The sequence below is a fragment of the Nannospalax galili genome, unplaced genomic scaffold (genome assembly GCF_000622305.1).
Source record: "Nannospalax galili isolate Female #2095 unplaced genomic scaffold, S.galili_v1.0 scaffold161, whole genome shotgun sequence".
Lineage (NCBI taxonomy): Eukaryota > Metazoa > Chordata > Mammalia > Rodentia > Spalacidae > Nannospalax > Nannospalax galili.
Genome location: NW_008348586.1, coordinates 194431 through 206540, shown reverse-complemented (window position 1 = coordinate 206540; position 12110 = coordinate 194431). Strand labels below are relative to the sequence as shown.

Here is a 12110-nt window from a genome sequence, read left to right as displayed (position 1 = left end):
GGAAGCAGGAAAAGCAGGTAGGATTAGGGCCTGGAAGTGTTTACTTTTTCCCTCTTGAGATAAGAGAAAAGCTGTTGTAATAAACAGCTTCTAAAATCTCTGGTTAACAGGTAGAATCTGCTTATCTTATCTTTGGAGATCAGAGGAAAGGCAGGCTGCTTCTCAGCAGAGTCTGTAGGTCCCTGTTGGGGAGGGGGGAAGCTGCTGCTATTTGGAACCCTAACAGATACCACCCTAAGGTGTGGGAAACACTTCCACAGAGACTTAAAAGAGCCTTAAGGGTTGGTGCCTGAAGACACTACAGGCAGAGCATCTCCCTGAAACCTAACAGTAACTCTTGTGTGTCATTCAGGAATGGAGAAAGCAAATTAACAGAAAAGTCATAGCCTCTGGGCTTGTTTCCCCACACAGATCACAGTCACACCCTTCCCTGCATGCAGTCATCCCACAGAGAAAGTGTTTCTGCCTAGAATCCCGGTTCTGTGTAGAGAATGAGTGAAGTTCACCTAGGCTACCCAAGTCATAGAGAGTTTCACCCTTGGGGACTGACACAGGGAGCAACAAGGGGTGGAGGATGGATGAGCGATGAAGAGAGAAGAAAGAGGGCTGACAGGACAGGAAAGAAGGGGTGAATAGAAGAAGGGGTGAGTAGGGTGGAAATATGGGGGGGAGGGACTAGACCAAGGAATCTTGCAGTGGAGCAGCTGTCTTCAGAAGCACAGAAGCTGGAAGGATCCTTTCTGGATTTATGGTCCAACTGTTTCCCTCATGTACAGTACTTCATCTGGGGCCAAAAGTGTGGCTTGGCTTTACCATCCATAGCCAGAGTCACACAGTGAAAAATGAGATATACATTTGCATTTCAAGATTATCTTGGAAATCCCTGAATCTACATTTCCTCTTCTGCAAAATATGGATAATACTTTCCCTGTCTTCCCAAACAATTGTTAGTGCAAACAAAATAATGTTTGAAGTATCTATTATATGTGATAGCATGTGTATTACATGTGGTATCACATAAAGTATGTATAAGATACATTCCTCACATATATTACATGTGTATCACATATGATATAGGCACACATATGCATATATGCTACAATAAGTATATATAGGTACATGATATATGGAGCTGTAAAGCCGGGCATTTATAATTGCCTTAGGGGGTGAGCTTTGGGCCTGGCTCTGACCTCTCTTTACTCAGATGGCTATTTTCTGTGGCAGATGGACCTACCATTCACAGGATGAGCTGGGGGGCTCCTCCCACTGGGGCAGGCTCACAAGCTACAGTGGAGGAGGCTACTACTTGGACCTTCCAGGATCCCGACAGGCCAGTGCAGAGGCCCTCCAGGGCCTTCAGGAGGGGCTGTGGCTGGACAGGGGCACCCGGGTGGTCTTCATTGACTTCTCAGTCTACAACGCCAACATCAATCTGTTCTGTGTTCTGAGGTAAGCTCCCTTTCCCCACTGTATCTCTCCATCCATGGTTCCTGATCCATCCTCTGTGCTTGAGCTCTTTCTCTAACATGTGCTTTATGCTGGGTGTGGGGAACAGGAGTAGGAGGAACTGTCCCAGCCTAGTCCTCACTAAACATCTTACCTTCCTCACAGACTGGTGGTGGAGTTCCCAGCCACAGGAGGTGCCATCCCATCCTGGCAAATACGCACAGTTAAGCTGATCCGCTATGTCAGTAACTGGGACCTCTTCATTGTTGGCTGTGAGGTTATCTTTTGTGTCTTCATCTTCTACTATGTGGTGGAGGAAATCCTGGAGCTCCACATGCATCGGCTTCACTACCTCAGCAGCATCTGGAACATACTAGACCTGGTGGTCATCTCGGTGAGGGAAAGATGTTTGGATCTCAGGACATACTGGAGGGTGGAAAAACTACTACTTTGATAGGGGCTCTAAGTTCTTCCTTCTGGATCCTTAAGCCCTCCTTTTAACTTAGTAGAAGCACAGTACCAAATCTTCCCGAGAGAAAGATTGATGCCTCCCTGGCTCAGAGCTTGGGAAAACTTGTCCCACACATCCCTCCTCCTCTTCCCCTATGAGTTGGGCCCTTCCTTTCTCTTTATGCACTTGCTATTCATTTTTAAAATATTTTATTATTTTTATTTTATGTGTATAAGTCTATTGCCTGTGCCTGAGGATGTTGGAAAACGACATCAGATCTCCTGAAACTGGAGTTATGGATGGTTGTTAGCCACCATGTGGGTGCTGGGAATCAAACCTGTGTCCTCTGCAAGAGCAGTCAGTGCTCTTAACCACTCCAGGTCCCCTGCATTTGCTATTCTGTTTCTCTTCTCTTTTGCTTTCTGACCTGACCTCTTGAGAACCTGCCCTTTTCTCTCCTCTTCTATTTGAGTATTCTGTCCCTTCGTTGTCATCTCCTTCCTACTGAGAGGACACATTAGCTGTGTTGTGGTTGTTTCGTTTTTACATTTATGTGCCTGTGTGTGTGTGTGTGTGTTACACACATGTGCATACATGCAGCAGTGCACTTGTGGAGGTCAGAGGACACCTAATGGGAGTCAGTTCTCTCCTTCCATCATGTGGGTTCCAGAGCTCAAACTCAGGCTTCCAGGTTTGACAGCAAGTGCCTTTACCTGCTGAACCATCTTGCTGGTCCACATATTCTTTTTTTCACCAACTCCTGGGAGTAATGGGGATGGGGAGAAATCATGTTCCTTGGCACCATTACCCTTTACAACATACAAATCACCACTGGCCCTAAAGCTTCCTTCTGGACTATAGAACATTTAAGCTTCTCCCCAGTCATCCTTTCTATTCAATTAGTGTATGTCTCATCAGAGAAGGATGTTTATTGCCCACTTGTAGTATCTGCCTCAGCTCTCCTCTGGGAGCCCATTTTTGAACTTCTCTTAAGAGTTCCAGATGGAGTGTGATGGCATAGCACTTTAATTCCAGCACTCAGGAGGCAGAGGCAGGTGGATCTCTATGAGATCAAGGCCAACCTGGTCTGCATAGCAAGTTCCAGGCCAGTTGAGCCTACAGAGAGACACATCCCCGCAACACACAAAAAAGAGACTCCCTTGCCTTCTCTGATACCCCCACAACTCTTGTGTGACAGCTCTCCATTATGGCTGTGGGTTTCCACATATTCCGAACCCTGGAAGTAAACCGTTTAATGGGAAAGCTCCTGCAGCAGCCTAATGTATATGCAGACTTTGAGTTCCTGGCCTTCTGGCAGACACAGTACAATAACATGAATGCTGTTAACCTCTTCTTTGCCTGGATCAAGGTACCAGGGACCTGCCTCCCACCTCTGCCCCAGGGCTCTCACTCATATTCCTCCAGTGGGTCTCATTTTCCTTCTTGGATCTGGTACCTCCTGTGGCTGCATAGGTCCCTGGAGTATTCCATGCTTTTCACTTTTTCTCTTTCACTTGGTTCGCCATGACTCTTGCAGGTATTCAAGTACATCAGCTTCAACAAAACCATGACCCAGCTCTCCTCCACTCTGGCCCGCTGTGCCAAGGACATCCTGGGCTTTGCTGTCATGTTCTTCATTGTCTTCTTCGCTTATGCCCAGCTTGGCTACCTGCTTTTTGGGACCCAAGTGGAAAACTTTAGCACTTTCATCAAGTGCATGTGTGTGTCCTGCCCTACCCCTTGCCCCTCACCCTCAAACTCTCAGGGTGTGTGTAACCTTGGGGAAAAGGGGGAGGTGGGTATATGGGCATGTATAAGCTTAAAGTATCTGGATAAGACTCTCCCAAACCCCAGTGTGTGCTCACATACATGTTGTCTCTATTATATTGGGTTTATTATATTAGGTGCTGTGAGGGATCTATCTGTAGTAAGGAAAGTGGGATAGGGTATAGATTGGGGCAAATGTTTGGCTTCACTCTGGGTGAAGCCCAGACCTGATCTCTCAGTTTCACTCAGTTCCGGATAATCCTTGGGGACTTTGACTACAATGCTATCAACAATGCCAACCGTGTCCTGGGCCCTATCTACTTTGTCACTTATGTCTTCTTCGTCTTCTTCGTGCTCCTGGTAAGGTTCCTTCAGAGGGCTGGTGACATAGAGGGTCTTCAAGGTGGAGCTTGACCCAATCTGTCCCCCACTCAGGGTTATGATGGGTTTCCTCACACCAAGGATGGAAAGTGCATGAGGGTGGGGTTCTTTTGGATCTTCTGAGAGTTGGCTAATAGCAATGGCACCAATATGTTGAGGTGGTTTGTAGAGTATAAGGGAAACTACAAACTCAGGAAAATCAACTCCCATCTTCCAAAGATGGAAAGGGAGGAGAAAATGTCTCATGAGGAGAAGTAGCTGCCCCTGGAGGTTTCTGTGCCTGTTCCCTAAGAGGCTCCTTGCTCTGGGAGCTTCTCCTATCAGTGTTTGGTAGTTGTTTTCTCTTCTTGCCAACTGAAAAATGCCTGAGTTTGATTTTTTTAATATTTATTTTTATTTGCATTATATATATATATATACATATATACATATGTGTATGTCTATGTGTGGGTATGTACACATGTAGGTGCAGGTGCCAGGGAGTCCAGAAGAGAGTGTTGGATCCCCTGGAGCTGGAGTTATAGGTAGATGTATGCTGCCTGACATGGGTGCTAGGAATGGAACCTGGGTCCTCTACAAGAGCAGTACATCCTCTTAACCACTCAGCCATCTCTCCAGCCCTTGAGCTTGATTTTTATTAACATAGTTAGAATGTGTCCTTATTTGATTAATTGACAGGGACATAATCATGGACTAGGGGTAGATGGTAAAGGGAGAACAATTGTACTTTCACATTGAAAATTTTATGACTTCAGTCATTAGTGGACCCTTGAATGGAGAAGGTCTACGGCATATGTTGGGGTGTTATCGTGGTCAGAAAGGTTACTGCAGGATCTGAGAATGAGGACCCCAGGTTGATGAAGGAGTATGATTTTTCCTTAACAGAAATGTGCCAACAGCTGGGTCTGAGGCAGGGTAAGCTAGAGAGCTGAGATAGAAAGCATTGGGCCCTTTAGAAAATATGTCCGGGATAAGGGATCAGAGGGTTCAGTTCTTTTAGTGGGTTTGAAGGTAAAAACCTGGGTTCCTACTCTATCCTTTAGAACATGTTCCTGGCCATCATAAATGACACATACTCAGAGGTCAAGGAGGAGCTGGCTGGACAGAAGGATGAGTTGCAGCTTTCTGACCTCCTGAAAAAGGTTACTACTCGGTATCTTTGAACAGCATATCTAACTCTGAGTTTGGTCCCAAAGCTCTGTGCCATGGTCTGTTCATGACTAGTGTAGGAGCCTGTGCTCTCAAATGCCTTTGACTTACCCGTGGAGGCCTGGGATCTTAGGGTAAAGATGGGGACCAGGGATGATGAAGAGCCTGTAGGAACTGCTGCCTATTTCCTTTCCCTTTCAGAGCTACAAGAAGACTCTCCTAAGACTGCGCCTGAGGAAGGAACAGGTTTCAGATGTGCAGAAGGTCCTGCAGGGTGGGGAGCAGGAGATCCAGTTTGAGGATTTCACCAACACCTTGAGGGAGTGAGCAATCAGAGACTCAGCCTTCTTTGAAACTGATCTATAAGTTCTTGACTCTCAATTACATACTTTTTGATTATAAGCCTTGGTCTATGGACCTGTGATTTTGACTAATAGGCTCCTGACCTTTGTCCATAGGTCTCTGATCCTGATCTTTGAATTGTACCCTTGTTTTAAAGATCTCTGGTCATAGTCTAGAAATATTCTGGACCTTGTTGAACAACTCTTAGAACTAACATAACAGTATGATCCTCCTATTATTATATCATTCCCCTGACAAATGAACAAATAAATTGTAAGGACCAGTTTTTGACCAGGCACTCAGTAGGGGATGACATAACTAAATGAGACAAAAATCTTTGTCTTGTAGGAGCTCAAAGGCATGTAAGCAAATAAACCAATCCACAGAATAAATTCAACAACAGAAGCAACTTAAGAGAGTAGGCATGGAGAAAAGAGAGTTATGCTTTTTGAGTTTAAAGGAAGACTTCCAGGAAGTTATGATGACTGAAAAGAGTTATAGAGGAAGAATAGCTTCCACATGGACAAGCAGAGGAAGGCCATTGAGCATTGTTAAGGCATCACATGACAGGCGAATTATAGTAGGAATTGAAGCCATGGATAAGAGCCATGCTGGGAGAAGCCTTGAACACCACCACTGCATCTAAGGGTACAGGGTGCTCAGAAGGAACTTCCATAGCAGGGAAGTGGTACTCTTGGATACGCATTTTTATTTTGTTTTTGAGTTGGGTCTCACTATGGTGCCTAGGTTCATCTTGAACCTGATTTGATCCTTCTTCTTGCCTCAGTCTCCAAAGTATCTAAGATTATAGACATCTGCCACCCATGCCAAGATATTAGACCTGCATTTAAAAAATGTTAATTGGGCCAGATGTGGTGGCATACGCCTTTAATCCCAGCACTCGGGAGGCAGAGATGTAGATGTGCACTTTTTCCAATAATGTGAAGATGCTGGGCATGGTGCGCACACCTTGAATCCCAGTACTGAGGAAGCAGGTGGATCTCTGTGAGTTCAAGGCCAACCTGATCTACATTGTGAGTTCCAGGCCAGCTGGGGATGCAAGGAGACCCTGTCTCAAAAAGACCAAAAATAAATAAATAATAATAAATAAATGTTAATTATTCTAGTTGTATTATGGAGGATAGATTTCAGAAAGAGGGAGTAGAGGGGAAGCTGGAGTGTAGTGATGATGGCAGTTATTTAGAGGCAAAGAAATGTAATGATTTGTGTAAGAGATCATGAGGCCCGAAATCAAGTCAGCAAGAGTCAGAAAAGGAAGAAATGGATTCAAGCAACTTGTTGGGTGTAGAATCACTAGACCCTGGAGATCCTGGCTTCCCACATGATCCTCTTCTTCCCCAGAAGACCTAGGGATCAAGACTTGCCAGAATCTAGTAAAAGGGCAGGGAGTCCATATTCGAGTGATTATAATTACTTCATCACTTCATTTTCCTCAGACTGGGTCAGGCAGAGCATGAGATCTCTGAGCTCACGGCTGCCTTCACCAGATTTGATCAGGATGGGAATCACATTCTGGATGAGAAAGAACAGGAACAGATGCAACAAGATCTGAAAGAGGAGAAGGTCAGCAGGACTGGTTGGTGAGGAAGAAGTGTAAGGACATTGTTCCCTGTCCTCCCGCCCTAGCTCATTCAAACACACACACAAGCCTCTGGCAAATGAGCAAGAAAACACTCTCTAGAATAGTGATTCTCAGACTGCTGCATATCAAATACCCCGGGGAATCTTTAAACATCCTCAAACTCAGGCCACACAACCTAGACCAATCAGTTCAGAATTTCTGGGGGTGGGGCCCAGAAATCAGAACCTCTAAACATTCCAAGATGATTCCAGCACACAGCCAAGGTTCAGAACCACTGTTTTGCAATACATTGCTTTGGAAAAGGGACTGTTTCCCAAGATAATCCCCAACAATCCCCTATGAGGACTTGTCTTCTTGGAATTTTGAAACCATGCTCCTACTCTGCCTGCTTCATCCCTATTCAGTATAGGTCAGAAATTCAAGGTTGGATTACAGAATTCCAGAGGGAAAGTGCCGTTTCTGGTATTCTCCTTCCTATTCCAAATTTCATGGTATTTAAAAGACACATTCTTCATGGCTTTAAGGAGAGCCAATTTAGGGAAGTGATTCCTTCTCCAGAGCTTGGTCTGATACCATAGTATCACCACTCTGATCCTATTTTTACCAGAGGGAGGGAGGAGGAATAGCAAGAACTGGAGCCCAAGGCTAGGTTTGAGAGCCCATTTACAGGAGATGATAGAATAAAAGCTGATGACTTCCCTGAGTCATCTTCTTGACTCTAATATCTGACTTCCTGATCAGGTGGCCCTGAATGCTGAGACTGAGAACCTGGGCCAGTCCATTGGGCATAGCCCACCAGGCAAATTGGGCATGGAGACTGCCAGAGAAGGAGGCTGGGTTTCTGGAGAAGAATTCTTCACGTATGTGCAACCAGAGGTCGAGGGATGGCTGGTTCTTATATCCTCTCTTGAGCTCCTTTCCACAACTTCCCAATTCCCTGTTCTAGCCCAGAGAGAAGTTCTCTTTCCCTGTGATTCTCCCTACAAGGTTGGTCCTTACCTCCTTTGTACCCATCCAGACTAACACCATTGTGTTGTCTCTACCTGAGTGCACCCAGCTCCCTAGACACATATTTCTCCTCCCTTATTCTCTCTCAAATCTTTCACAGGCTCACAAGGAGAGTTATGCACCTGGAGAGTGTTCTGGAAGGAGTTGTGTCCCAGATTGATGCTGTGGGCTCAAAGCTGAAGATACTGGAGAGAAAGGGGTTGGGACTGGCTCCCTCCCTAGGACTAGTGAGTGTCCTATATCTGGGTCCTCTTAGTTCTCCACAGCTGAAATCTACCATCTTCCCCACTCAGCCAGGGAGTCTTCTAAAAAGGCCTGGGGAGATATAGTCACAGAGGTCAGTGTACCAGTAGAGGTGGGGGATGGGGGGAAAGCCTGGAAGTTGGTTATGTCAGCCTATGGATTGCTTTGGCCTTTTAGTAGAGTCTGTATCTTGCTCTGTTTGGGTTGTTATAATAAACTATCAAAGAATGGATGGTTTATAAAGAACAGAAATATATTTTTCACAGTTTGGGAGGCTGGGATGTGTAAGATCAAGGGGCTAGCAGATTTGGTATCTGGTAAGAGCTTCCTGCTTCTTGTTTCTTCGGCAGATGAATTCTTGATGTATTCTCATATGATGGCAGGAAAAAGGACACCAATCCCCATCATAAGGGCTCCATACTCATTACCTTATCACCCACCAAAGGCCTTATCTCCTAATACTATCGCATTGTGGATTAGTGTGACATTTGGGGCACACAAACATTAGTCTATAACAATCTGGGTTCTCTGTAATTAGATTCAGAGAAAAAATGAAATCCTCTTCAAATGGCCTGTTCCTTTTCCTTCCAACAGGAGGAGCCTTCTATATGGGAAGACCTGCAGCCAGCGCTAGCTGTCGCTCCGGCCTCCTTGGGAGTTCAGAGTGAACAGGAAAGTGGTAGAAGAGGGATCCTAAAATATCAGACAGCAGGGTCCACTCTCTCTGCCTTCCCAGAGGCCTCTTCTCCACATGCCCCCCACTTCTAGGGTAGCATGTCCCATGATGGCTGCTGTGGAGTCCCACTCTGTATCTGGCCTATTGAATCAATGTTTCTGTGTGTAGCTGGGCAGCATGATTAAGCTTGTCCCTTGGTGTTTCTGTGTGTAGCCACATAGCTTTGTAAAATATTGCCCACCTGGCTTCTCACTCTCTGTGCATTTAGCTCTGCTGTGGTGACTTAAAGCACCAGTAACAAACAGGTAAAGGAATGGAAGTTAATGACTCTCCTGAAGCACTCAGATAGACAGGCTTGGTAAAATGATAGAAGCCAGAAGAGTAGGCAGTGGCTAGACGATTTCATATTTTATTCTTGTCCTTTGTGCATCTAGAGGTCTGCTGTTAGCATGCATAGGTTCTTCTCTTCCCTCACAGAGTCTCCCTGTAAGAGAGATGGGGAAGCCTCAGAGGAGAGTATACTCTCATGTGGTGAGAGTCCAGCAGATGAATTAAGAGTGCCACCCTCCCAAGGTGAAGTCAATGAAGGCTCTTGTGGAGGACTCTGCCTTCTAGTGTTCCACCAAACACCTGGAACCTGAGGGGGCTTTAAACCTGGAAACAGAAACAGAACCTGAAGGGAATCAGGCAAGCAAATGATATCAGGATTCATTGATCTTCGGATTAATATGTGGTGGTGTCCGTTCTTTCCTAGGACAATGTGGGTTTCCCAGGTGACTATCAATAAAACTCTTTAAAAAAAACAGGTCTTTGTATTTACTTCTGGGATTACAGAGGGAAGAAAAGGAGCTAGAATTGTGAGCTATTCATGTGCTTGAGCTAGGGTAGATGCATACTCTCTGGAAGATACAGAATGGAGTTTTGACAATGTGAAGGAGCTAGGGTTTCCCAGATATCTTGAAATAAGAACCTCTGGGATGGTTTGGAATAGTAGGCACTATGATTAGTCCATAGGACAGAATAGAGACAAGTGCCCTAGGGAGAACCAGCCCTCAGAGTGGAGACACTCCAGTTAAGAGGGCTTGAGGATGGGGGCAGCTGTTTGTGTGTTTGCGTGTGTGTGTGTGTGTGTGTGTGTGTGTGTGCGTGTGTGTGTGTGTAGATGGAGGATAACTAGGATAAGACAAGACACCCCCTTACACCAAGATTTCGAGTGTCCAAGAGCCTGCATCCTGAAACCTGCTGTATACTTCCACTCCCCTTTCCTGTGACCTTTATCCCTCTGCACCTTCCTTTGCTCCCCAGTGCATTTTCTCATCCAATCTCCTCTCTCATACCTGTTCTCCCATCCTATTAAGTATTCTATATTAATTATAATTAAATTAAGTATCTATACACCTGAGACTTGTAACACAACTAAATGCAACTAAGATGACTGAGTGTATCAATTACGATACGCGCTTCCTTCAGGAAAGGTCGTTTCAACCAAAGAGGGGTGGGTGCCAGTTTGCAGTTTAAGGCACATGGGTCGGTGAGATGGTGTTAATTCAAAGCGTTGAGATGGCCGACAAGAATCAAGGCCTCGGTGGACAGCCTGCAAAAGCATGGATTCCCTGAGCAATCTTTTGATGACTAAAACCTATCAGGATGTGGAGTGTCTGGGGAGGAGGCCACCTATCTGTCTCCAACGACTTCAACTGACAAGTCACTCTGGGTTCCAGGAGCCCAAGAACAAGCCTAGTGACAGTTCTAGGGTGTGGCTGCAGGGATGAACGCATTTTCAGTCTCAGACACCGCGACTCTCAGTAAGGGATTCACCACAGCCTATTTTAACTTCAGTTTTAGCTTCACGCTTGCACTCTGATAAAAAGTCTTTAAAGGTGACAGGGCTGCGAACGCGGGGCGGAGCACTAGCAGCGCGCAAGCGCGGACTCCCTAGAACCGGAAGTAACGTCGTCCGGGCATGGCGGCGGCTGCGGAGGGCGTCCCGGCGACGCGACGCGAGGAGCCTGCTCGAGGTACCCAGTGCGGATGAAAATGAAGCGGCTGCTGGGGGACACGGGGCTCCGAGGATGCACCTGGAAGGGCAGGCCCGAGTGTGTGGGAGGCAGGAGCAGGCGGGCGGTGCACCTGAGATGGTTTATCTTGTGAGCCTGGGAATGGCGTCTCTAGTGGGCGGGTGAGGGACCTGAAACTATGGCGGGTGGAGAATGGAGGCAGCTTGACCGCATGAAGACTGGTGGGGAAGGATGTAGGAAGGGGCCCCTTTGGCTAGATTAGGTCTGAGTGCGGGGCAGGGCACTTACTCATTCCTCCTTGGCTAGATGATGCCGCAGTGGAGACAGCTGAAGAAGCTAAGGAACCCGCGGAGGCTGACATCAATGAGCTCTGCCGGGACATGTTCTCCAAAATGGCCACATACTTGACCGGGGAACTGACAGGTGGGGCGCGGTCGGTCAGATCCTGGTAGTGGTAGCGCAGCGTGCGCTGCTGGAGCTGGTTTTGGCTGTGCAGTAACTCTGGGAGGCGGGCTCCCTCCCCTACTTCACAGTGCCCAGAGACTGCCTGCTAGGTCTGGAGAGCTCATGGAAGAAAGGAAAAAGAGCCCCCTTACCCTAGAGAAGCTCACGAACCACTTTCAGAAGTAAAGTTAGTCGCTGAGCGATCTTACCTGCTCCATCCCTGGAGAATTTCTGTGAGTTGATTTGTTAACCAGAATCTATGACAAAAGGCTTAATACAGAAGTTGAGGGGTTGTAAATCATCAGTTTAGCAGCCTCATTATTCATTCGTTTCTTTGCTTATTTTGAGCCAGTGTCTCTCTATGTAGCCTTAGCTGGCCTGGCATTCATAATAGAGACCAGGCTGTCCTCGAACTCACAGAGATAGATTCACCTGCTTCAGCCTCCCAAGTGCTGGGATTAATGTTGAGTACCAGCACATCCAGCCTCTTATTTTTGAGCAAAAGAAACCAAGTAACAAAATTTAGGTTTGTAGGTTTGCTCTACAAATTCCAAAGGTTTGGCAATAGTCACACCATTTTTG

At 46.4% G+C, this 12110-nt stretch overlaps 2 protein-coding genes across 4 annotated transcripts in view; both read left to right on the top strand.

The window, feature by feature from the left end:
* The window catches only part of Pkd2l1 (polycystin 2 like 1, transient receptor potential cation channel), a 43417-nt gene extending 34665 nt beyond the window's left edge, over positions 1-8752 (top strand). Inside the window, exons 5-15 of the mRNA XM_029569680.1 lie at positions 1225-1449; positions 1612-1840; positions 3096-3266; positions 3435-3616; positions 3904-4024; positions 5089-5187; positions 5396-5517; positions 6994-7120; positions 7881-7999; positions 8248-8374; positions 8741-8752. Of these exons, the coding sequence (XP_029425540.1) occupies positions 1225-1449; positions 1612-1840; positions 3096-3266; positions 3435-3616; positions 3904-4024; positions 5089-5187; positions 5396-5517; positions 6994-7120; positions 7881-7999; positions 8248-8374; positions 8741-8752 (1534 nt within the window). The remainder of the gene's footprint in view (positions 1-1224; positions 1450-1611; positions 1841-3095; positions 3267-3434; positions 3617-3903; positions 4025-5088; positions 5188-5395; positions 5518-6993; positions 7121-7880; positions 8000-8247; positions 8375-8740) is intronic.
* A 2212-nt stretch (positions 8753-10964) lies between these two features.
* Positions 10965-12110, top strand: part of Bloc1s2 (biogenesis of lysosomal organelles complex 1 subunit 2) — a 17715-nt gene continuing 16569 nt past the window's right edge. For all 3 annotated transcript variants that reach the window (XR_003851496.1, XR_003851497.1, XM_008845551.3), the window contains exons 1-2: positions 10965-11084; positions 11391-11507. Coding sequence is in view for 1 of the 3 variants with exons in the window: in XM_008845551.3 (XP_008843773.1) it covers positions 11030-11084; positions 11391-11507 (172 nt within the window). In the remaining 2 variants the exon portion in view is untranslated. The remainder of the gene's footprint in view (positions 11085-11390; positions 11508-12110) is intronic.